This window comes from Cydia amplana, chromosome Z (assembly GCF_948474715.1).
Source record: "Cydia amplana chromosome Z, ilCydAmpl1.1, whole genome shotgun sequence".
NCBI classification, from domain to species: domain Eukaryota; kingdom Metazoa; phylum Arthropoda; class Insecta; order Lepidoptera; family Tortricidae; genus Cydia; species Cydia amplana.
In genome coordinates, this window is record NC_086096.1 from 35567821 (window position 1) to 35595065 (window position 27245).

A 27245-nucleotide genomic window follows, 5' to 3' on the forward strand; every position below is an offset into this window, starting at 1 on the left:
TTATTTATAGAAATCGCAATGTCTATTTTAGAGATAAATATGTGGGATTAAAATGCCATTGTTTGATTTCAAATGTGTATCGAATGGAGATAATCTTTTCGTGTGACGATTACAAACTGGAAATCTATCTTAATTAAAGGATCGAATTAATTTAAGTTTGTTATTAATTATGTTTATGGTTTAAATAAATTAATTTATATTTAGTTAGGTACTTAAACGTCTGTTTTTCGATCTCGACTTGTAGTAGGTACTTGTAGTGTGCCTGCCTAAATTCAACATATCAACCGTCTAGTACTTTCGGAGTAAATTGACTGTGATTGACGGAGACTCACCGACTCTCTTGTTGACTACGGAAGCCCAAAGTGCAAGGCATTTACTTTTGCCGCCGACCGTGCAATGTCATCGGTGCGATCAGGCGTTCCTTTACTATGGCGGTTAAATATTACTCTATTATATTCCTGGCAGTGATATAACCGTCATCCGTCACCATATAAAACTGTATTTATCCAACTATTTACCACTTATCGCCCTAATAAATGTATTCACCGGGAGAAGCCACTCGCAGTACGAACGCGGCATCGAGCACACGCGGCTGAAAAATCGTTGTACCTAATTAATTTATTTTGTGTCGCCGTACAACGGTCGTGTCGCGATCCCTGAAGTGACGAACGAACGAACAGAATGTCTGCCAAGAACACGCAAAGTAAGTTTCGAAATAGTTAAAATGTTACGATTTTTGGAATTGGAACTTTTAGGTTTTAACTTTTTCAGTTACGTACACAAACGGATTTTTGCGAGTTGAAACGAAAGTGAATCAAACCGAATAAAAAAAAACATTACGATATATGATTTTTTGCGCATTTTTGTTGCGATTTCTGTATTCTAGCCAAAATGTGAATATTCGAGTTTCAAGCGTTTAAATAATGACGGTTACATTTGAATTCCTTACATTCGAGATAGGCGTTTCATATTATGGAAAATAAAAAGGTACCTACACTATTAAGTAGGTACCTACCTACTTTACTTGCTCGTCTATAAATTAATTCGCTTTTGGAATTGTCTAACGAAGGCTTACGTAATTTTATAGGTGTGAACATGAACGACTAATTTATCAATTATCTGTATTGTAGACGAATTAAAGTCTTTATAAAACAATTATGTACATATTCAACCTGGCAGCGAATGTTTTTACAGGTATTTTTATTGATGTTATAATATAATATAGGGGCATGAAACATGACTCATGTGAGTTATGTAGTTACTTTAGCCGTGTTATTAAAAAGCAGTGCAAAATTTGTCTGAAATAAAGTGTTTTTTTTTAAAGCTTTTTTATCAATTTATATTTAATGTATAAGAGTCACAATGTATAGAATTCCTAAAAAAAATTTTTATTGCTCTTAATTTTTAACTAGGTATGTTAATTTACTAAATTAGCTATTGCGATAAATAGGGACAGATTTTCTTCCTGAAGTCAAAACTGAACTATTTTAACGAAGAATATCATTATTTCGTTTTTTTTGTCTTTTTTTATTTCATGAGGAGTAGGTATTCAATAAGTAAACTGTGGTCATTTAAAAAGGCAATTCAATGTTCTAGAATTTTTCCGATTAAAATGTGCAGATGGAAACTGTTTACATAATCCACCTGAATCAATTTAAATATGCAAATTCGCGATTTTTATCGATAATATTTATTTTGTTTTACGTTAACAAAAACAATATTATAACTAACCATATTAAGTTACAAATATGGTTAATTAAAATATTATCCGTGGTGGTAGTTTTGTCCGTGGGTAATACCTAATTAATTGGTTACATGACGTATTAAGGGCCTACTGCAGCCGCGTCTGGCGCTTCGTAAACCACGCCCGCTAGTTCTTCCCTCCCCGCTAACACGCACACATGGAAACGCTTCGCGCCGCACGTGAAGTTTGTGTGACCTTTTAGCACCATCTAACGTTACAGAAGTTAACTACCATTATACGCGGTCGCTGCGGTCGGCCAGAAACTTAAATTCGTAAAAAATTGAAACAGATGGCGTTGTTACTTGTTCATAATAGCAAACAATAAAATAATTAATTAATAAACCTGAATATTTATTGTTGTTTTGGAAGATGTTAACAGCATAGAAGCAGCAGCGTATATAGCATATAAGTTAAGAGTATTGATAATAAGAAAATAGCACAAGAACAGAAAAGAGATTATTTTTGATAAAATATGATGAAAACAGATTTACTTGATTACGCTCACCTGACTTTGCGGTCACTAAATGCAAATTTCAACCTTATTGTTATGGAGTTACAATACCCCTGGGGTTGCAGGCGTCCATAGTCGTTATTATTATAAATGCTTTGGTTGAAATGCTTTTTAACCCTCGAATTTTTCATAGGTACAGTCACCTGCAATAATATGTTACTCTTCGACGGCCGCAAAAATATGTGACACGCTCTTATGGCTCTACAAATAAGATCTAACATGATCTACCGCAAAACGGCCTTCGGTGTGTAACATATTATTGCAGCTGACTGTACTCGTATTCATTGTTGTATAGGTAGGTATTAATATCTTTTATCCGATCGATTTGCATTTATTTGAAATAAATCACAGTGTTTAGTAATTATATGTTTTATTGAATAAGAGATTATTTAGGTATGTAAGGAATACAGGGTGCCTTTTTGAAACACTCATTTTTAGAGTTCCGTAGCCAAATGGCAAAAAACGGAACCCTTATAGATTCGTCATGACTGTCTGTCTGTCTGTCCGTCTGTCCGTCCGTATGTCACAGCCACTTTTTTCCGAAACTATAAGAACTATACTGTTGAAACTTGGTAAGTAGATGTATTCTGTGAACCGCTTTAAGATTTTCACACAAAAATAGAAAAAAAAAATTTTTTTTGGGGGTTCCCCTTAGAACTGAAACTCAAAAAATTTTTTTTCATTAAACCCATACGTGTGGGGTATCTATGGATAGGTCTTCAAAAATGATATTGAGGTTTCTAACATCATTTTTTTCTAAACTGAATAGTTTGCGCGAGAGACACTTCCAAAGTGGTAAAATGTGTCCTCCCCCCCCCTGTAACTTCTAAAATAAGAGAATGATAAAACTAAAAAAAAATATATGATGTACATTACCATGCAAACTTCCACCGAAAATTGGTTTGAACAAGATCTAGTAAGTAGTTTTTTTTAATACGTCATAAATCCCCTAAATACGGAACCCTTCATGGGCGAGTCCGACTCGCACTTGGCCGCTTTTTCTGGATAATTTTGAATTTCAATTGTCAGGGGTGCCTACATTATTTTTTAATACATTTTACAACGACAACAAACAAAAGTTCAAATTCGTCGTATTTTTATTACCCGGGTCGATCGCAACAAAATAGAAAATCATGTTTCCAAATCTAAGCGTTATTGTAATTTATCTCAAATAACCAAAAAGTCAATCTGACTAGAACTTAAAAACAAACTGAATTATTTTAATACGTCGATTTTTCTTGGTGACCCAGGAGAATTTTTTTTTGTATCCCATACAAAAAGAGCGTATTCCAATCGCGTATCGGTTTTGGTTTTTACTTATAAGTGTGAAAAATATATTCTACCATATACGAAGGATGTGTGTTTTTTCATGTTATATGTGTCTTTTTGTACAATAAAATGTTTTACTGCTACTAATATATCATATTAACGATTAACTAAAAAGGTATTTACATCTAATTTAACTGGTAAATTATTAAAGTCCGCTAAAATTAATATATATTCAAAAAAATATTTGTTAATATGTCCCAAAATCATGGCTCATTTTTTAAGTCTCCTGACTTACCAAACATATCGCAACGAAGGCAAGGGTACAACGCGGCATCGTGAACCTAATAACGTAACGTTTCAGTTACTTTTTTAGTCGCCGACCATTTTATCCGGGGTACGAAAAGAGGTATTAGATCTATCCTGGGTCTAATATGTTATAAAAACATAGTTTTTTGAAAAATGTTCGTAGGTAGTACACAAAATTTACATTTTCTTTTAAATGTGATTTGGGTCATCGTTCTCCCTGGTGACTTTTCTGATGACCCAAGAGACATCAATTTTATTATGACTCAGGAGACTTTTTTCTATGCACTTTGATTTTTTTGATGCGCTAATTTTGTAATCTTAAATAACTTTAAACTGCTGATATACTTATATCACTTTGCTGATGAGTGGAAGTGGAATTGAAACTTAATTTATTGTTCTCTCCCTTGCCATTTTGGCATACATTTGACATGCTGCAGTGCACTCCTAACGTTAATAAAGACATAATTTTTAGAAAAAGCTTTAGGAAAACTCACTCTTGTGCTTAAAACGATTAAGTCCTTATCATATTATGTTAGATTATTAGTACAGACCCCAAATCAGTGAAAATGTCTCTTAGCCAACTAAATTTGTCTCTGGGAAAAGTACGATATCCCTAAAAATTGTACGTACATTTCGCATTTTTCTGAAGGAACGGAATTCATAAATTGGGTTATTATTATTTTTTCAGATTATTTGATTGCATTGACATATCACCAAAATAGATAGAACATTTAAGTTACCAGAAGAAAAGCATTTGTGTTCTTTTATACAGTGTGGAAAAAGTAGGTTCGATTCCCGGGCGCGACTAAGCGAATTTAAAAAAAACAACGTGTTGCATTCCGGGAGCGCCGACAGAAGTGAAAACTCAATGACTAGTCCAAAATGTCTGCAGCACAATGTATAATTGACCCATCCTCCTTTCTATTGAAAACTTTTGGTTCCGAAATTGCTGGTCAGTGAGCTTGTTTAAAATTCGAAATTCAAATTTATAGCGTTAATTGTTTAAAATTCGAATAGAAATTGTAAAGTTACCTTGCAGACCTCGCATCTAAATATATTTGGTCATGATATTTTGAGTTTTATTCACCAGTACTAGAGTTCACTTTTATTAGCGATTTCATCAAGATGTAGCTTTATTGAATTATATTTGAGTGATATAAAGTTATAATACTGTGAGATCCTCGTATTTCAGCCCGTACAAGATTATAACCTTTTTCATGTAATGTCATTGAGTTTTTCTTTATTGATTTAAATGCCATCTAAATGATTGGCCATCTAAACCTTACGGTCACATGATCGCCTTACGCTGTCTCGAGTTTATCATTTTTTCCCCACCTCAAAAAGTGCCTAGCGCCGCTAAAGAAGTTTTCACTTCAAAAATCTTTGAATGCAGTTGTTTCTTTAAAAAACAATAATGTTTCATTTAAGTAAAATGAGCAAACTTAAGGTTTTAAGGCACTTTCCCTCCAGGGCCCATAATTTTTTTCCACCCGGTAGTAGACAACTATTTTTTTCGACTAAATGAAGTTTTATTAGACACAACGTTGATCACATGGTTCGTTTCACACATCACATCAAATCGTTTGTCATCACAATCAAAATGTGTCAAAAGTAATGAAATTTATGCCAAAAAAAACATAAATAAAACATATAAATTCAACACATTTTTTTAATAAAAATCTTTCTCGATGATATAAAAAAGAACATCGACAAATTATGTTCAAAGAATTAATATCAAAACAGATGTCATAATTAGGATTGGCTACTTTAAGAAAGGGACAGAGAGATTTAATCCTCTCGCTTTGCACGTTTTTCTCATTCCTCCTTGTCAAGCCAAAATAAACTATAAAATGATAGTAACACAGTACATTGTAATATTCACTTTTTCCACGGTATCATGTCATTGTAAATTACTTACGTGAAATTGTAGTGGCGTGTGACTTTCAAACCGGAGGTCACGGGTTCGAACCCCGGCCCGTGCAAGTGAGTTTTTGTAAGTAGGGACCTTTTTTTAGTGGTACTTAAATATAATAACTTTTCGTATTATTGAAATAAAATATTTTATTCAAACAAACTTAATAATATAATAATTAAAACGAATAATATCAATTAGTTTTTAATATTTATTCAATTATTTTAAATTATTTGAGCATGAAACATACTAGATTTATTTTTATCATTACAATAGAAAAAAAAACAAAAAATATATTCTTATAGATATTTTATTTTCAAACAAAAATAAAGCAAAAAGTTACGGTTAGATTCTGATGGCTAAACACCAAACAGCTACCGATACATTTCAATATCTGTCGAAATTTCCTAACCCGTTGTAACTGACAAAGAGTATAGATTTCGACGTAGCATGACGTAGCCTAGCAAACACGCACACATGCGCAACGTATAGGCCTGTAAGAAGGCACCATCATAGGTTTACCTCCGATTCCGTTACTACTCAATGGAGTTACGACTCAACGTTTATTGGATATTAAAATTTTACGTAATTCGGAGCGCTGCGCGAAGTGACATAGGTCTTACCTCTTTGAGGCACGACGGCCATCTAACATTACTGGCATAAAGGATGCATTTATGACTTTGACGCATGACAGACAGAGAAACCGAACTGCGTAAAATGGGCGTTTGCTGTTGAATTCGTAAAATCAAAAATCGATAATAAATCCATCGGTAAAGGATAATAAGTTAATATTTAGTTCTTTGAAAGTTAAGACGAGATGAAAACCTTTGCTGTAAGGTGGGTTGTGCTGGATATGGATGTGTTTTCTAGTTGCACGAAGCTAAAACCGAAAAATGAACACGTAAGTTTGGATTTATTTTCTATCGAGAAAATTTTAAGCATTCGTGTTTCGACTACTACGAAATCACTTATCATATAGTCAAGAAACATATATCCGAAAATCACTACTGTTTGTTTCCGGGGCTAGCCACTGCCACGTTTCTAAGATCCTGTTATTTTTCGATGCACGGCCTTAAAATAAGCCATAATAAACGGAAACTTCTAGTCCAAACTTATTGATTAGTACCTTTACAATTATAATTACCATGCAAAAACTACTTTTTGATACGGAAATCTATATCCCTAATGAGGTACAAGGAAAAATACAATACATAGTTACTATGAATAGGTTCATTTTATCCTTGATTGCGCGGTTTCCTCTCGTGGTGTTATCAAATGTGCTAGTATTCAATACCTACGGACCGAAATCAAATGGCCATGTTTATGTTCAAGGTCAAAAATGTATAGATATAGTATATCCAGTCATTTCCGTCAGTAGAAAAAAGGGGCAACTTTATAAAATGTAGGCGCGAAGGGTTATCGTCCCATAGGAAATTTGAATTTCGCGCCTTTTTCTACTGACAAAGTTGTTTGACAGACTATATTACATTCAATTAATTGAGATACTCTATGAACCATGACAAAATGTAAGTATGTATGTATCTCTCCTCTGTTTTAAGATGGCTGTTTTTCAGGCTCATATAATTAAGTCGAAACTCGAGCTTTTTCAACTTGTCAGAGCCCCCTTTTGTAGAAACTTGAGTCCTTTTCAGAGAACTCTCTTTTTACAGAAAATATTCAAAATGTTAAATATGACTTCATGTAAAAATTATGGGTTTTATATAGTCCTCCATGTCGTATCCGACAACGGCGACCCTTACACTTTTCTCTGATGAGCACGTATATGGCTCGCAAAACCGAACTTCGTTTTAAATATCCGATCGCACTGTGCACAATAAAGCTGCCCTTGGTCATTATATGTGTATGCGTAAGAGGGCTTAGGTCGAGACTTCCGTTGAATGCGTTTTTGGTCTAGGTGTTCAAGTCGAGCCTCTTCGAAAGTAGCTACACCTTCTTTTACCTTTTTGCGCCATTCAATAGGTATAGGTACATACACACTTATTTTCTTTACTGCTCCTAGTACATATATTAAGATAAAACTTACAAAATTGTTGAGCGAGTTTTTTTATTCGGAGGTTCGAGTCGTTTTCAGTTGCGCTTAAAAAATAATCAATAAAGAATCGACTCGGGACTTCAAAAAACTATCATAGTTTTAGCGGAAACTCTCGTAAAACAAGTCGAGTTCTCCTAACTTAGGTAGACTTAAAGTTGAGTTCCTACCATTAAAATTATGTCACTAATTAGTGTTGAACGCAGATCTAGAATGCAAGCCTAAGCGTCATTTTAGACACGTGGGGGTAACGGGGTACGTGGGTATGGTTGTGATCTGCCGAATCACATCAAAATATTAGATAAACTTGGTCAACCAGATCTTGACAGTAGAAAAAGGCGGCAAATTTGAAAAATGTAGGCGCGAAGGGATATCGTCCCATAGAAAATTTGAATTTCGCGCCTTTTTTACTGACAAGATTTGGTTGACCAGCTATAGTACCAATATTTTAAATAACGAAAACAAAAGATGACTTATTGATAAAAAAAATTAAAATATATACTGTATTAGTGCAATTTTTCGACATTGACAATAACTAATTGACTATCAAACTCTAATACTATGTACTGACGTGATATTTTACCGACATGGTATTTTAATTAGTGTATTTATTTTAATGACTTCAATAATTTTATTATAATTTTAATTTTTAATTCTAGGCGTAGATTTTTATTATTTTCAATTAAGTGATGGTACTTACCCAATAATTTATTTTCTGATGAGATAATGCATGTGTTGTTCTGAAAACAGCGAATAAAAGAAACACTTGCTCTTCTTACATTTACATATTTCGGTAAAAAAATATTCGACAGTTCATTAAGAAATGCATAATAATTTATTTCATATTTATGATATTTACTGCGTTCAATATTAAATTACCGTAGATCAGTAAAATCGGTGCTACTATAAAAGTAGCACTTAAATTATGATAAACACTTGATCATGCAACGGTTCTATGTTACATTTTTAAGACAGTTGAAATTCGACTTAATGTCACTATGACAATGTTCAAATTTCAGTTTGATAAAAGTGAAACATAGAACCCTGTAATATTGAGCCAGCGATATGTATCTTCATACTAGGCTCGTATCACATACGACCTTTTAATTTTTGCGGCACTTGTGTCGGAAGTCTCATATCTTTATTTGCCACTTCAAAATGTTGTTTCTGCTCTTGTGAGGTTTAGTTTTTGCATCTTTGATCTTGTGACAGATTATTGTATAATGTGAAGGAAGTGGCTTATCGTCCATTATAAATAATATCTGGGCGACCGCAAAAATGCGCGTTTTCCCAAAGATAAGACCCGGATATACCAAATTTAATCAAAATTCTTAGAGCCGTAAAGCTAAACACCTCTATTTTACGATTGTTATGGAGTTACTGTTAGTTACTTAGTTAACCTGTGCTAATTTATTAACATTTAAGTTGACAGTACCTACAAATAATATTATTGCAATTCTAAATTTATTAACAACATTGAATGCTGTCACGCGATTTAATTATTAACATACCTATATGACGATTTCAGTTTAATTAAATTTATAACATAGGTACTTAACATACTTCGAAAAAGAAAGGAATTCTATATTCTACTGGGTGGCTCAAAAATACTTTTTGATAATTTTAACAAACGTTTGTGTATCAAAGATAGAACACATCGGTAAAGGTTAATTGACACTATTTAGTTTCAAATTAGTATAAAAATATATCTAAGTACAATAGGAATATTCCAAGTAGTATAAAAACATATCTAAGTACAATAGGAATATACTGTAAAACATTGACCGAACATCAATGTTGATTATAAAATCAATCAGAATGAATACTGAGAAAAAACATTGCAATTAAATCATCTCACACACCTGTACTGTAATAGTTGTGCGATAACAGGTGATTGTTCTAGCCAGAACAATAGCCTGCCGGCTGACCAATATTATATCATACACCCTTATCGCACGTAGCTCGCATACGTGGGTGACGTGCGCTTGTATCTAGAATAAGATCGACTGCAGCTGCCAGTCTTAAAAAAATAATCAGGAATTATGAAAAAAAAAAATTAACCGCAACAGCTCATAAAGGCTCTCTTTCTACTTCAAAATCCGACGAGAAAGTTACATTTTATCCACAAGAGTAACAAAGTAATCGATGCAAAAATTGAGTTGTTTCTTCATGTTGGCTGGCATAATTGACTTTTATGTGATGATTTTGAATGATAAATATTTACTAATGTTCATTTGATATTGATTTTTAAATGTTTTATAGTTATAGTAATTTCCTCGCGTTGGTGAGGGGTAATTTTTATGTCCCACTCGGGAGCAAAGTATATTTAAGCCTCGGGTCTTGAAACCCTCGTAAAAAATATATAAACATAGACCTACTCGTAAATACATTTTATTCAACTATTTTAATGACCATTATCAAAATCATAAATCGCACGGAGTTGACGCAAGCGAAATAAAGTTTAATATTTTTCTATAAAACGGCTTATACAATAAAATATTTTACTGCATGAACTAAACTGCAAGTATTTGTAGATACTGCCCCATATAGGGCAGTAATTTTTGATTAAAATAGAAGGTTATTTTAAATACATTTTTCTTTTAATTTACGTTTTTATCCTTTGTGAATTTTGATTGATTCGTTATTAGTGATTACTGATAATTCATAGGTATTTAATTATTACTTCCATAGTACCAAAATGTATTACTCTTGTGCACGTTATTTATTTTATTGTACATTCAGCAGAAATATTTGCTAAGCGGGCGAGGTGTTCAAAATAATCTTGACGTGACTTTATTGTTAAGAGAATAAGAGCGCGCCAAGCTAATTATGAACACCTCGCCCGCTTAGCAACTTCTGCTGCTGACTGTACGTGGACAATTTATGAACGTCCCATAGCGTGTTGTAAAAAAATGTATTTATTTAATCGTATGGCATTACATTATAACAAATACAGAGAAATCATAAAATCGAACTGCAGAGAATTAATCTACTTGATAGCTTCGTCGTTCAGTTTTGTCAGATCTTCCGGGGGACCTCCAGTATATCGAGTAGATTAGATGGGCACTCTTGGAAAATATGTCGGATACTCTGTTCCTCGGCACCACAGTGACAGGCAGGAGACTCCACCCAGCCGCAGCGATATTTATATAGAGCACAGCGACCGTGGCCGGTGGTTACACCATGTCCGCCATGTCCTAAAAAATGTATTAGATATATCCTCCCCAAAGCAATGAAAATAAGTTAATTTGAAAGAAATTTTCAGAGTGTAATTGCTAAGCTAACAATAAGTTTAAAGTTTAAACAGCTCTTATATTACACAGTGAGACATTCAGAATAAACTGCATACTGACATTTATTTTAGATGTTCCTAAATTAATTTGTGTGCCAAGAACACAGCACGTATTCCTGCGGTTTGTTTACTAGAAAAAAGGTCAAACACGTTTCTGTGAAACAACTTTTCTCGTATTTATTGCTTTAATTATAGATTAGATAGAAAAGTAAAATACAGAGTTTCAATCTCCGTAAAAGATGGTGCCGTTTGTTAAAACTAGATGGGTTAATTGTTTACCGCTTTTAATACACAGTGTACCTACATACACTACATACAGTCGGTTCCCTAACATAAGTACTATTCACTTTTCTATACAATTAGTATGGCAACTTGGGTACTTAATCGTGGGTTCAAACTTCGGTTGTTCTGTTTAGAGCAGATAAAATCCAAAAAGATGACTAAAAATTCGATCAGGATCGTTGTCATACACAGACAAGAGGTTAATAGAGGAGAATGTAACTTTACAGATATATAACACTTTAAACTCTCGCGTTTTGTACACATATTTAATTACACAAACAATTTCTTTGTCATATTTATTTAATAAAAACACTTAAAATAAAAGCTTATAAATAAAAAAATTGGCCTAGGTCGTGGTCGCTCGGTAGGGTACCCAGAAGGCTGGCCGCATTGCCCCGCTGGATGGCAATGCTGATCCGCTGGGCAAAATATTTCTTTGTCTACCCCGAACATTTTTATAAACTAATTTCGGGTAGTTTAGTGGTGTTTTATTAATATTTCCGTTGACATTTGTTGGAACGTCAGTCTTTCCGTGACCACAGCTGGTGCAACTCAGCTGAAACGTCGGAATTAAAGGTAAAAACAATGAAATTATATCGCAGTAGACCAGTTTGTGTAATTAAATATGTTTACAGATATAATTTACGGGTATGTTTCGACAGATAGTGGTGGTTTCTTGATACACTTGGATAATGTAAAAACTAATATTTGGAGTGATAGCGTCTTTAGACATGATATTAAGTAATGACTATTTACACTAATTATGAAATGTTTTTAACTTCAAAGTTCATTAATTGATTAAATATGTACATATTACCTAATAGTGTCGGACGAACATAACTCCGGGGAGAACGTCAACCTCTACTGATAATTAATATATGCGAAAGTATGACTGTCTGTTACGCCTTCACGCTTAAACCACTGAACCGATTTAGATAACATTTGGCATGCAGATAGTTTAAGGTCTTCCTGCGAATTTTATTTTAGAATTTTAATTACATATATTTTTAAATGATATTTTCACTATTTTTCATTTGATACCCATATTGCTATTGTAAGAACCCTCCCCGCATTATAAATTTACGGGCGCCATTTTCAAAATGTATATAGCCTATGTCACTACCACCATTCTGACGAATTTATGACACATCATAATGTCAAAAACCGACCAGCCGTTTGGGCTATAGGGCAAAGAAATGGACATACATACATACGCTCGAAAAACAATACCTTCCTTCTGACGCAGTCGGATAAAAATAACAGAAATGCAAGCAAACTTTTCAAATCCCATAATCAATAATAAACAAATCATTACCTAATGAAATTGCTATCAAGTACGACTACAGTTAATCTACTCAGAGAGCACATTTCTGAATATATTATGAGCCAAGGGTTTTTCTCACCGATTACCAATAAAGACCGGTAATCGTTACTTATAGCGAATACTTTGCAAATGAGCATTTATCTATTACAATTACTTTAGTATTTAGTATTGGAATGGGTGACTAACATTGTATACTGAGAATAATGATGTATGCAGTTTAATCATTAAAATATCTCGCGCGAATATTGTACAGTCGCCATCAGGTAGGTATATCGGAGCGGCCAAGGCGCCTACAAATATCTGAACACGACTCTATCGTCAGGGCTTTATAGTGCGGGTTCAGCAGATATTGTGAACACCTTGGCCGCTCCGATATATCTGATCGCGACTGTACATAACAGATTTATAGCCATATGAAGTCAAAGAAATATTGTCATTGTGTGGTTTATTATGTGGCTTTCTAGCTTAGTGCAGTCAGTTGTGCAATGAAATAGTCATAATAAATATTCATGTAAATATTTCGGGCTAATAAACTCGGGCGCTATGAGCTGTAGACCTCGTGATAAGATAAAATATTAAAAATAAACAAGCAACAACGGTTGCACTCCGGGAGTGCCGATAGAAGTGAAAACTCACCTCACTATGTTACCGACGCCCGGTAACACGATACATACGTTTAGCGGAGGTATTCTATTTCTTTATTATATATTATTATCATTCTCAAATAAGATCACACTTTTTCATTGACATGTTTATTTACATACTGCCATGACAACGTCAAATTATTTGAACATAGGTAAAGAGTCTTGAAAAGGAGTCCGCAACATAAATGTCAAATAACATTGAGTTTTTCTTTATTGATTTAAATGCCATTTAAATTATGAGTGGCCACCTTACGGGGCTTACGGTCACGTGATCACCTTACGCCCCTTACGGTCACGTGATCGCCTTACGCTCTCGAGGTTATCATTTTTTCCCCACCTCAAAAAGTGCCCAGCGCCGGTAAATAAGTTTTCACTTCAAAAATATTTACTTCGTCGAGTCATTATCACAGCGAAGTCTTAAGCGCCATAGACGCTACTGGTGCTTAAGTCTTTTAAGCCACTATCCGCCATTTAGAACATTTTCCAAAAAACGAAACGACTAATAAATTAGGTATCACATAATTTCTCTAGAATCTGTTGACAATGGCGACCTGCAGAGGAGAACATCCGGACATACGAAAGCATTTTTTCCCAAGCTGAAACGGTAAACTTCGCTAAAGCTTCGGTCAATAATACCTGATTATAAATATTTAGCGAGTGTCTTACTTAGATTGACTTAGCTCCAAACTAAGCAAAGCTTGTACTATGGATACTAGGGCGATATGATACATCTAGATAACACCCATAACTCAGAAACAAATATTCGTGATATAAACGCAAACATTAGGTAGTATAGTTATTGAGACAAAACGTTGATCATAAAACATTTAACTACAAATAAATGTCATAAAACTGCATAATTATGTCTTTAATTATCTATCCAATAACATGTGGTTTTCCATTAGAAAAGGGTCCATATGCACATGGAGCATAAGGACAATTCTCAGATGGAAAAGTTCCTTAGAAGTTGACCCTTTGATGAAAAGCGGTTTTATTTTCTGAGATTAATTTCAAATCTTTCAAGCTCATTTTCTCTCCTTTAACCAGTCTGATTGTCGCTTAATTGATTATTCCATAACGCCGTCCAATTTGTACAATTCTTTTTGGCATAAAAAATATTGTTGCACATATTTAAATTGAAGTCGATTCCACAGCTCTAAAGGCGTACGGCACGTTTGTGGAGCCCGATCAGATTGTTGCCGCGTTACCGTTGAACCGAACTGGTAAGAGCGCATGGTGCCGTGCTAAGTTTGCATGCAATTTAAGGCCCACTTGCACCATCCCGCCAACCTGGGTTTAAGCGGTTAAACCGTTAGCCCAGTGTCAAATTGTACTTGTAACCATGGTAACTTTAGGTTTGACTGGTTAACTCAGAGTTAGTTAATGGTCCAAGTGGCCCTTAAACTTAGTACGTGTACGGGAAAGTCCATAAAGGCATGCGGGATATTTTAAAGAAACAAAACAAAATGATTTTCGGTCCCAATCGGTTGTGAACACGAGCTCAATGTTTGTCTAAAAGCGCCTAAAATATACCATAACGGCTCGGCCACTACGTTGCGCGACCGGCGGCGGCGGCGGCGGCGACAACCATATTACGTTGGAGCGAGACAGAGCGATCGAACCTTTCGTTCCCACCTATGGTTGCCGCCGTCGCCGCCGCCGTTCGCGCAATGTCGTGGTCGAGCCGTTACCTGTGAATATGTAGCTTATTGTAAGACAGATTTGGATATAGCATGTTGGTAATAAAATATATATCAGAATTATAGGGTCTAAAGTCTAGCTGTGGTTTGCAGTGAACCACATACATGGGTATTGGTCCATAGTATTTATATCTATCAGTAGATATCGTGATTCCAATGGATCCCCCGTGGATCCCCTCTAATTGCTTGAGCATCATTATCCATTTGGCGACCTAATTGGAACCGTCCCCCGGCTGTTCTTTTTTTAACCGATATCACAAACACGACACACACACACAACAACAAGAACATCCCGAGGCGGAGTAAAATTTGAAATCAAATACATGTCATTCGTTAATTATAGAAATGTTGCATGGGGTTCCATTATTATAAAGTTGATTTTAGTTGCCGTAAAACGGGGTGAGTAGGTTTCGCGGGGAGAGGTGGGTTATGAATGGGGAGAGAAGGTTTGAGACGGGTGAGAAGGGATTTTAAGGCTACTGCTACAAAAATAATGTATTCCAATTTAAAATGGAGCTATAGTAATACGCATAATAAAAAAATAATCGATCCAACAAACTTCCAAAATCACCTTTGTATGAAAACCCCTCTCACCCCAAATACGAGGCACTACGGGGTGAGGTGGGTTTTCCTCTTTATCGTCAAAGTTATGAAATGGAGCTATCCAAAATAAAATAAAAACTAAAATACAAACGTCCGGAACACTTATTATATACACCATTCAGTTTTCATATGTAAAAATAAAATGTTATCGAGGTTTGAATTTCAGTTTTGACCCTACTCACCCCATTTTACGGTACTCGCAGTTTTTAAAAATAGCTACTAAATTTTTTTTGGCCCGGGCAAGCCATGATCTTGAATAAAGTCATATAGATTGAACACACGTCGGGGAATAATTGATGAAATTGAGATATAATTTTACTGACACATTCCACCTTGTTAAAGCGAGTGTTAAATACGCGGACGTTTATATTGTCAAAATGGCGTCTATAATTTAGCACGATATCGTCGTTAGGTAGGTAGTTTTTAAAAGAGCTCCAATGAAATAGTTTTCGTTATATAATTCGATTTTATATGATGATCAATCAGGTAAAACCTTAAGAGGATAGTGGACGACCTTTTCTCCCTACAAAATACTACAAACGAACCTATAGTCCACATATTAACTCACATTTATAAACGGGTCTATCGCGAATTTATTTTATGGCCTTTATTTACATACGTTTCGACACAGGTTTCACTGGCCGTGGTCGCGGCTAACTGATGTCCCAGCAAAATGTCAAAACAGATTTGTGTATAACTACCCGACGAAAAGTGTATGAAAAAGAACCTATAGCCCTCATATGGCTCCCTTGGACATTATGGAAAATATTTGTACACAAGTTATTGTTTATTAACCATAGCTATGCCCCTTCGTTTGAAAACTTTCCATTTTTTTTAATTGTAAGAATCGAGCGAAAAGAAATTTCATTGCATAATTAGTTAAAAAATTTAAAAAATCAAATATCTCTGGTTAAACTACACTCAATTGCATTTTCTTTTTCTATAATGTTAATGCATATCTAGAAGCGGTCAGGTGATGTCGTCCCCTTTCGTCTTAAACAAATCGGCTACGTGACCATGGCCTTGACACTATTACGCAGAACATAGGCACCTACACTGATATGAACTACGGAGACCATACAGGAGCCATATATTGATACAACGTTAGTAGACACAGCTAAAATAAAAATTAGCCGACAAAACAATGAAAAATAATCACGAATAAAAATAACCTGTAGTTTCTAGTAGGCTCATTATTTTGCGTAATTTTTACAACTATATTGCAAAATGTTAAGTTTATTTTTGTACCAGTGACCGCAATTGCCCCGGGCATCAATTTAATTATCCTGTTTATTTGGAGTCATTAATGGTTTTCCTGTTTGGTTAGAGAAAATATTTACGCACTTAAGTCATGTTGACGTTTAATGCACGAAAGGAGATGTGTTTTATTAGTTATACTTATTAGTAAGGAAACTACGGAACCGTAAAAAGGTGCCACGTAGACATCTGTAAAAAAATGGTATCCCTTAATAATGAAAAATATAATATTATCGAAAATAATTATAAACCGCTCAGCGAGTCGAGCGTTTTTTTATATTTTTATACTTATATAGGTCGTGGTCAGATCTTACAATTGATAATTTCATGGTATGGCAATCATTTCATGAATTTATCTGTTGACAACATCATGAAAAATTCAAACCTCATGTAAGTATATCATGAAATCATCAAATTCTATAATCTGGCCCCGACATATATTTAAGAATTAGGAGTTTCAAAGACCAGCGGCGATTTAGATCAATTAATACGTTATGACTTATGTTTAATGATAAAAAAGACGGAGTCTTAAAATTATTCTTTAAGATATGTAAGTATTCATCGATTTTTCAAATAGGGAAATTGGTACCATGACGGCTTTATATTATGTACATAAATTACGGCATATATCATTTTTTTTAAACTTCAATAGTCCACTCTCCTCTTAATGGACCAAATGCGTTTTAAACGTTGTGATTACGTCACAAGCTTTCAATTTACTGCAACTGAACAAAAATGAGCGGAATGCATTAAAACACTATAAAATATGTCATTCCTATTGTTATCAAATTTGGCTTGGCCATTTGAAAGAAAGATGAGTGATATATTTTCTACGAATCATAATCACATTTTTATTTAATACTAATCTTATTCCATGTTATTAAAGTTCACAATTCAATGCAAATTCAGTTATTGAGTAAATTAAGGTATTAGGTACTATTAAGTAATATAGTGGCACATTTCCGTGCACTTTAGTGAAGACATTCATTTAACTCGTCGACTTTACGTCGTTTACTGGGTAGTAAACTCAAATGTGATAAAATTGATTGAGTGCGTACAGAGGGCCTACCGCCAACATCGAAAAATCTAAAAACGATATCTGCCTCTCTATTGTTCGAACGTACAAGAGCGATAGAGAGGCAAATAAGGTTTTTTACATTTTTCGATATTGGCGGCAGGTCCTCTGTTACAGTACACCGTATTGGGCATGTGCTATGTGTGAAGTAGGGGGACTAAATTGGAGGCGCAAATTTTCATATAAATTCTTCCTACTAAAGTCACATGTTTTCCAAGTCGATTTAATTGCCAATTCAGGATTTTGGCGATTTACTTATAAGGCGACCACTTTCCTACAAATAAGATGACGCCATTCATGCGGCCACAAACGTGGCCACTTTGGGCTATTATATCGTGGAAATTAATGTTATAAAAGGAAATAATTTAGGTACGCAATCTTCCAATGACACTTACCTAATGTAATTTCGATTTTGGTATCGCTTTTGATATTTGACAGGCAATCTTGTACATTGTAAATATCTCGCGCGGCATTACATTACGTTATCATTTATCAAGCTGCGCGCAGTACAATTGAGTCGCTAGTTCAGCCACGCGTGTCGGCACAACACACGTGGGTTCGTTTTTGAGCTCTAGCAGGCGTGGCTCACTCCGCTATTTCGTCGCGTCGCTACAAATATGAAGTACCTATAAGTACATGCGGCCCACACCAATTTTGGTGCCTAGCCATAGTACTTAGTCGCCGCCGCTACGGAACGGACGCCTGCTCGCGCTTGCGCCACCTAGCTGTCATATTTGTAGTAACGCGTTTTGCTAGAGAGTGAATCTTTTGTTACCTAGTAGGTACTATTACTTATTCTGTGGCTCTAGTCAGACTTCTATAGTTATTCTAGTTCGGTGTTGGGTACATAATACGTGTTCTAAACATGGCGTGTTGTTGATCGAACTGTGTTTGCAGATGTAGAGAGTGGCGCGCCGGCGCCCGAGGAGCCCGCCCCAGCCAAGCCGCTGCTCGGTAAGACGCATGGCACGACGGGTCAGCACGACGCACTTTAGTTTCTCTATGTTCAAAGGACCGTTGCTGAGAATGTGAACCTACCTTGAAATGTAGACTGCCTCTCTATCACTCTTGGATCGAGCGACAGAGAGATAGACAACGTTTTTCAATTTGGCATTTGCGCGTGTTTGCTCCCGAGCGACAGAGATATGTACAGTCACCACAAGGGATTGTTACGCCATTTAGGGTTCTAGCTAAATTAGTTGTTCCCTAGTTACGGTGTGGAATGCCCAATTTAGCTGTACCCTAAATGACGTAACAATCACGGAGCGGGACTGTACAGTCACCTGCAATAATATGTTACTCTTCGAAGGCCGCAAAAATATGTGACACGCTCTTATGGCTCTACAAATAAGATCGTGTCAGATATTTTTTCGGCCTTCGTTGTGTAACATATAATTGCAGGTGACTGTATGAGGCAACGGTCCTTTACTTCCCAATTTTCTTGGGATATGACCGCTTGGGTATATGCGGAAAATTTGTCGGCAACGGAACATTACTGATAGTCTGTGCGGAAAGAGAAGAGTCGTGAAATGTATGGGATCCAATACATTCTACGGTTCTTCTCTTTCCGCACAGACTCTATACTTAATCACCATATATGGATCAAGGTCACCGAACAAATGTGCTAAGCTGAAACAGTAGCAATGTATTTGGCGAATTATTTTTTTATTTTCCTAAACTGCAACATTTGTTTTCAAGTTGATGTTGCCAGTTTACACTTCAAAAAGAGTCACCAATTCTTATTTTTAACAAATTTCCCTTGGATCTCGACATTTTGGTGCCAAGTTAGGAAACGAAGCAAGTAACAAACAAAAAAAAGATAATAAATAACTAGTTGAATTGATTTTGACGAATTATTAAATTACTTATTGCACGTTTTTTCACAAATGTCAACTGGTGTGAAAATTCGACTGTTTTGCTTAGCACTGCATATTTTTAACGAAGTATTGAATGTGTTGCTAAAAAAATATACAGAGTGCTTCCTGTAACAGGAGCAATAAATTAAACTGTAGGCTGTACTCCTCAAACTGACCAACATTTGTTCAGCAACTTTTGAAAATAACTCAGGTTTTGATTTTTATTACACTTTAAAGTTTATTCTAAGACGCAATGTATTGCTAATTTTGTTATGTTTAAAGCGTGACAAGCAACGTCAAACACACTGATGTCAGCGTACATTGAAGCAATATTTATTTTGTATGAAAAAGAGGAAGTCTAAAGGATTCATAATTTTTAAAAGTTGCTGAACAAATATTAGTCAGTTTGAGGAGTACAGACTACAGTTTAATTAATGCTCCTGTTACAGGAAGCACCCGGTATAAAGTACCAATGCGCACATTTAACAGTTCTTTAAAACTCTTTGTTATCTCGTTACATAAATGGTGATTTTATAAAAAAAGGTTTGATGGGCTATATTTTCGTGCACTTTCGTGTTGTCCAACGGTCTGTGTCGTTTGCTAGGGTAACCATTTTTAATACCATTGGTGGGCTCATGCAGGGCTGGCAAAATATCGCTGGGTCCAGGGCATTTCATACAAACACCGGTGTGCATGACCTAACTTTAAGGTCTTATTTTGCATGGTACATACTCGTACGTACACAATATTATTATAATATATATCTTATCTTTTGTCATTTGCACTTCACGGTATTTAACATTTTGTTTTGATACAATTCTAAAACTTGACAACGATCCATTATGTTATATCCTGAGATATGTTAATACTATTAAAAAATACTATACTTCAATAAAAAAGACACCCTGTTATTAATATTTGTACCTACGCCTATAGAAATACAAGTCAAAATAACATCGGCCTCTAGTCATAATAAATTTTCATAGTATTTTGCAGTGCCAATTATCCGTTTCTCACACTGATTTAGCTTACAACTGGCTCGACAGTTGTGCGTCTCTAACTTTCAGAAACTAAAAATAATCCTACGAAAAGAAGCTTTCGCAACAAGGTGAAGAAAATGAAAATAGTTCGTAGGGTTTTATTCAAAGGTCATGGCACGAAACCAAATATTAGACACAAAAATATGACTTTAGCAATCGATCTCAATTTGACATTAGTGCTTCACGCTTGTACAGTCGAGTTTACAAACATATTTGGGTCTCCTAAACCTTTTTTTTTATTAGGGGGGAAAATGCATTCCGCATACCACACGGGTGCGAGGGGTGACCCGAGTGGTTATGTGGAACTCCCGTCTAGGCTAATGAGGCCCACGGTATACCCACTAAAAACCCCCCATATGCCGCCTCGCCGCCCTATTGGTGGGGTTACGGGAACGCTTGCGTACTCATCCGCGACCCCACCGGAGGCAGCCGCCTGTAGGCGGCTGCTTCGCGAATGCCCGAAGGCCCTTCACGTTAGGCGCGCCAGATGGTTCGACGCGCCTTCCTCCTCGGCCTTCGTTCTGCACTGTAGCGGACCCCCCCGAGCCCGCCACAAGGAAGCCACGGACGCCAGAAAATTTCCCGACGCCCGGCGACAGATCAGGTCAGACAGATCAGGTTCTGCCGCAAAACCACAACTCGGCTGCAGAGGATAGGGAGAACGGTACATCGTAACACCGACACTCCTCTTCCTCTGCAGCCCCACCAACGCCGCTACAGCGGAACGGCCCCGCCAAGTTCGCAGGGGATAGGGAGAGTGGCGTATCGTAATACCATCACGCCTCTTCCCCTGCGATCCCACCTCGGCCGCCGAAGATAGGGAGAACGGCTCACCGCAATACCGACACTCCTCTTCCTCGACGGTCCACCTCCAACGCGTCACAAGCGGGCTTAACAAGCCCACTTGGAGCGTCCTCCTCGGGCCAACCCGCACCTCAAACAGGCCGGCCCTGGTTGCCTCTTCGCTTCACCGTGGGTGACCAAACCACGGTTACTAAGCCCCTCCACCACGACAAGGTGAGCAACCTGCGGGGGGGGGGGGGGGTCTCCTTAACCTAACCTAACCTATCAGGATAGGACAGGAGGATAATGTTACGAAAATCCTGAAAAGTTAAAAGTTTCAGTTTTATGACTATTCATAATATGGCAAACAATACATGACTTAGAACTTTATGGGAAACAAAGGGACCCCACATATTTACACTTACCCCGCAGCAACTCCGTTTGTATGGGAAGGTGAAATTCAGCCAAGCTTGCTGGCGACTCTTAATAGATATTCAAAATAAGATAAGTCTCATCATTTCACTTTTTATGCATTTCCCACCGATACCGTTTGACATAATGACGTAACTCAGTTCATTTATGTATCTATTTGTAACAACACACAATGCACCTGATCTTATCGTCCCGTACAAGAAATAGATATGTTCTCAACATACATACATAACCTATCGTACATTTCACGACAGTTATTACTAATAAATTTGCATATTACATATGTACAGTCTTCTGCAACTATGTGACACTTTCTGGCCCTACAAATAAAATTAGGTCAGATATATTTGCGCTATTCGTTGTGCAAGATACCTATTATAACAGGTGACTGCAGACTGCACCTAAGTAGGTAAATGTGCCACTCCATTTTTCGACGCCGAATCGTTATATGTCCTATAATAAAAGGTTTTTACCAAATTCAATACGTATATACAATATATATATATATATAACCTAACTCTTAATAACTAAACTACAGATGCGATTATACTACGGTTCCCCAATCGATCAAAATTATAACATACCTATAAATATCTAGCCATTATCTGCAAGTATGTTCTGATCTGCACTTTCTCCAAGCCTAGACCATAATCCCATAACCGGTTATTAGTGAATCTCCCGTTTGAACGGAGATGTAACTTGTTTTTTAAATACTCGTCTAATTTACTGGTTAGGCAAGTAGTTAATTTTAGTCTTCCGGTATTGGTACGTAACTATAGGTATGACAATAAAAGGAACAATTTTTATTTTTATGTCGTGTTTTTGACAGATTTCGATTTTGGTGAATTGATAGAGTGCAAAGTGCAGTATTAACAGCAATTACAACAAATTCGTTTATGTCCTAGACTAGAAAATGTTGGGTTACGACAACGCATGGTATTTTCATAACTCAGAGGATAATTATAATCACATACATTATTTATCCCATTAAACTAAAAAGTGTCAATACCATTAAATTATATGGTACCGTAAAATGGGGTGAGTAGGATTCGCGGGGAGAGTTGGATTATGAATGGGGAGAGAAGGGCTGAAAGGGGGGTGAGATGGGTTTTTAAGGCTACTGCTACAAAAATAATGTATTCCAATTTAAAATGGAGCTATAGTAATACTCATAATAAAACATAATCGATCCAACAACGCGGAACTACCCAACATAAAATAAAAACTAAAATACAAACGTCCGGAACACTTATTATATACACCATTCAGTTTGCATATGTAAAAATAAAATGTTATCGAGGTTTGAATGTCAGTTTTGCGCCTACTCACCCCATTTTACAGTAGCGTGGGAAGCGACTCCTCTATCAGTTCCTGGACTGGACAACTGGACAAATTGGCTTATGTGGGATTACGCTGGTCTTTTGTTCCAATTTTAAACCGTCGTTTTATTTAATAGACTCATTGTCGAAATGCACGCTAAGGGGGCTCTATTACACTTGTTTACTCTTGCTCTGATAGACTCATGGAATGATCTAGATTCAAACGGCCTAGCCAAGATGAAAACCGTTTGCAGAAAACGAAACGCTAAGATAAAACGTAACTAATGTTTGGAAATGATAACGTTTCGTTTTCTGACCCCCCCCCCTCTCCCCTGGGGCCGGAAGCGCTTTTCGTCTTATCAAAGTGGCGTGTAGCGAACGTACACACACCATAAAACATTCACACAACATTCTATAAAATATGTTCCGAAGTATCCACTCAAATATTGTCACTAGCGAAAACCAATCTGTCAAGTCAAGGCACGAAGATAAATATTTATAAGAGGCGAATTTTGTAATACCCTTGATAATGATATACTTTAATCTTTTGTCTAGTTAAAAATATGAGAAATAAATAATGAGAAATAATAAAAAAGGATGAGTGTAAAATTCGATGAAATGTTTTTTATTAAACACAATTGTCATAAATTACGTTCCACGATATATACACCTTATTTATTTAATTGACATTATTCGGAAAGGTACCTACTTCCCATTCTCTTTTACCTATACCATACTGTGAAAGGAGCACATAAATAGGGGAAAGGAGATTAGAAAGCCCCTTTCCCTTAGTGTAAGGCCTGAGTGGAGGCTCGAGTTGGGCGTGCAGCAGGGCTGGGCGTGCGGCGTGCATGTTAAACAAATGCAAGCGTATAGGAGCGGCCTTAGTACACGCTGCTCAAATTACTTGTGAGCCCGACGCCACGCTGCACGCCCCGCCGAACGCTCCGCTTCGAGCGTCCACTCAGGCCTTACACTTAGTATCCAGCTTGATGAATTTATCCGGATATAATTAAAAAAATAGTTGCATCACCCTGCGTGCCTGTTACGGTTAGTGGCAAACTGGCAAATGAGATCACTTTAACGAAGACAATAACGTACTAAATTTGATGTCATTCTGATATCACTAGCAGCGCAACTCGCTCTTATTAATAAAGTATTGTACTTAAGTGCTTAGATACTAAGTAAGTATTATGATTTCTGAATCTTTATTTTGATAAATAAAAATGGAAAAGTCAGTTTTTTTATTATAATTCTGTAAATTACTCGTAAATAACTTTTGTAAATGAATTAAGAACAACACCATGATGGGTGATTGCGCGCTGAGTGTCCGCATGAGTGACAAAAACGGCCCATATAAATCTGTATCTAGAATAGTGACGTCACAGTTATATGCATTTTAATATGACTATAGTGTGTTCTACTACATATAAAATTAAATGGAAAATACTGGAAATTACTTTAAAAAGCTATCAGCGAGGTGGATAGGGGCGGCATAATCTGCATAGCCTACTGGCGGCAAATGTCTAAATCTGCCACTGTATAATTGTGTACTTACTTTACTCTTTGGATTGTGCCTTGCATGACATAAGTTACATATACATATAATTGTATATTTATAATTGACGGACGGTAGGCAGGGGACTTGAATGATTGTTTACACACAACCTTGAGATGACATTTCGGTCAATCATGCAGTCGGCTGTTGATCTTGCTATTGGTACGAAAAAACTTCAAAGTCCCGCTGTCATTGCATGACATTGTCAGCATGACCTTAACTCTGATGCCTACACCTATAACCTCCTGAAAATTACCTGTAGGTAGGTGGGCGTTTTTTTTTTAAAGTTGTCCCCTACACTTTTTTTCATATTTGGGATTTTTTATGTTATTTCTACTCAGAATCAGGAGCTCTTTCTATCCTAATAGGAGAAAAAAAGTGTCCTAAGGTTTTTATTTCCATTCCGTCACCATTTTTCATAGACTTTGTATGGCGGTCGCGGAATGTAAAGATCGAAAAATGTATGTAAATTTTGGGACACTTTTTTTCTCCTATTAGGACAGAAAGAGCTCGTGATTCTGATTAGAAATAACATAAAAAATCCCAAATTTGAAAAAAAAAGTGTAGGGGACAACTTTAAAAAAATAACGCCCAGGTATATGTTTTTGTTGATCATAGCTGCTATGCTTTAAAATGAGAAATGATTTCAATACATAAAATTCCAATGACACCAAGCCCATGACTATTGACTACATAACACCTACACTAAATATTGCTCATAAATACCTATTGTTTTAATATATGTACCAATAACAATGGCATCTGTAAATATTCTATGTATTGTTTATGCTTAGCCAATTACTCATGTATGTATTATAAAAATACAACAATGCAAAGATAAGTAGGAATTTGTACGGATAAGCTGATCAAATAACAACCTACACAGGAAGATAACTTAGTTATTGTTATTGTAGTTAGTTGTAGTTTTTAATTTTAGTATATATTTTTTTAGATATATTACTTGTTTACTTATTTAATAAATAGGTAGGTAAATCGTATTATGCTGTAAATAAACTTTTACTCGACTAAGGTAAAGGTATCATTTTAGAAGTTTATCTATTAGTCTAATTAAAAATTCCGGAACCGCCAATCCGCCATCCTATCCGTCTTTGAAAATAAAGAAGTCGATTGATATTATCATTATGAGACGTATCAGTTGATGTTTAAAATAAATGAATTAATACAAAACAAAAATGTCTCCTCACTTAGTTTTTAGTTAAAATGCTATAATTATTTAGTACATACTTATTATGAGATATATAAAACGCTGAATGAAACACTATAAAATGCTGTATAAATGTAGGGTAGCTACAGCAAAAGTATCTGAAAACTCTTTTACTTAGGTTAGTGTTTTAAGGATGACTCACGTTAGACCGGGCCGGGCCCGGACCGAGGCGTTCGACATGTCATTTTCTATGACGGCTGATCGGTGATCACGTGGCGCTTTCCATACAAAACGAAACGCTGGATGCTCGGGCCCTGCCACGGCCCGGTCTAGCGTGAGTCATCGTTTCCTTCATAATAATAAGTCATCACTCATCAGATTAATACACTTTATCTATGTCTCTGAGCCGCTCATCGACTTCAAAGCACAAATGCCGAGCTATAACCGTCTGTGTGACGAATCCTCTAAATGCACCGTGTCATACTGGTGGCTGCCTGCCACCAAGTGTACGTATAAAATAACATGCACTAATAGTCACGGTCCTTAAGACTACCTAGACCTTTTTATTAGCCTGATATAGTGTCCCATTGCTCTCCACCACTCCCGTTGTGATTTTTCTGGCCAAACTAATGAAAACCTCCTTGCTCGATCGATTTTTAGGGTTCCGTAGCCAAATGGCAAAAAACGGAACCCTTATGGATTCGTCATGTCTGTCTGTCTGTCTGTCTGTCCGTCTGTCCGTCTGTCCGTCTGTCCGTCTGTCCGTCTGTCTGTCCGTCCGTATGTCACAGCCACTTTTTTCCGAAACTAAAAGAACTATACTGTTGAAACTTGGTAAGTAGATGTATTCTGTGAACCGCATTAAGATTTTCACACAAAAATAGAAAAAAAACATTAAATTTTGGGGGTTCTCCATACTTAGAACTGAAACACAAAAACAATTTTTTCATCAAACCCATACGTGTGGGGTATGGATAGGTCTTCAAAAATGATATTGAGGTTTCTAATATAATTTTTTTCTAAACTGAATAGTTTGCGTGAGAGACACTTCCAAAGTGGTAAAATGTGTGTGTCCCCCCCTGTAACTTCTAAAATAAGAGAATGATAAAAGTAAAAAAATATA

General features: G+C 36.1%; 1 protein-coding gene across 2 annotated transcripts in view; it reads left to right on the top strand.

Annotated features, from left to right (window-relative positions):
- The first annotated feature begins 375 nt into the window (after positions 1-375).
- The window catches only part of LOC134661232 (aquaporin AQPAe.a), a 111263-nt gene continuing 84393 nt past the window's right edge, over positions 376-27245 (top strand). Inside the window, exons 1-2 of one of the 2 annotated variants that reach the window (XM_063517212.1) lie at positions 376-703; positions 18867-18923. In XM_063517212.1, coding sequence (XP_063373282.1) covers positions 682-703; positions 18867-18923 — 79 coding nt within the window. In that variant the 5' untranslated portion in view covers positions 376-681. The remainder of the gene's footprint in view (positions 704-18866; positions 18924-27245) is intronic. The other variant, XM_063517216.1, reaches the window with a different exon arrangement.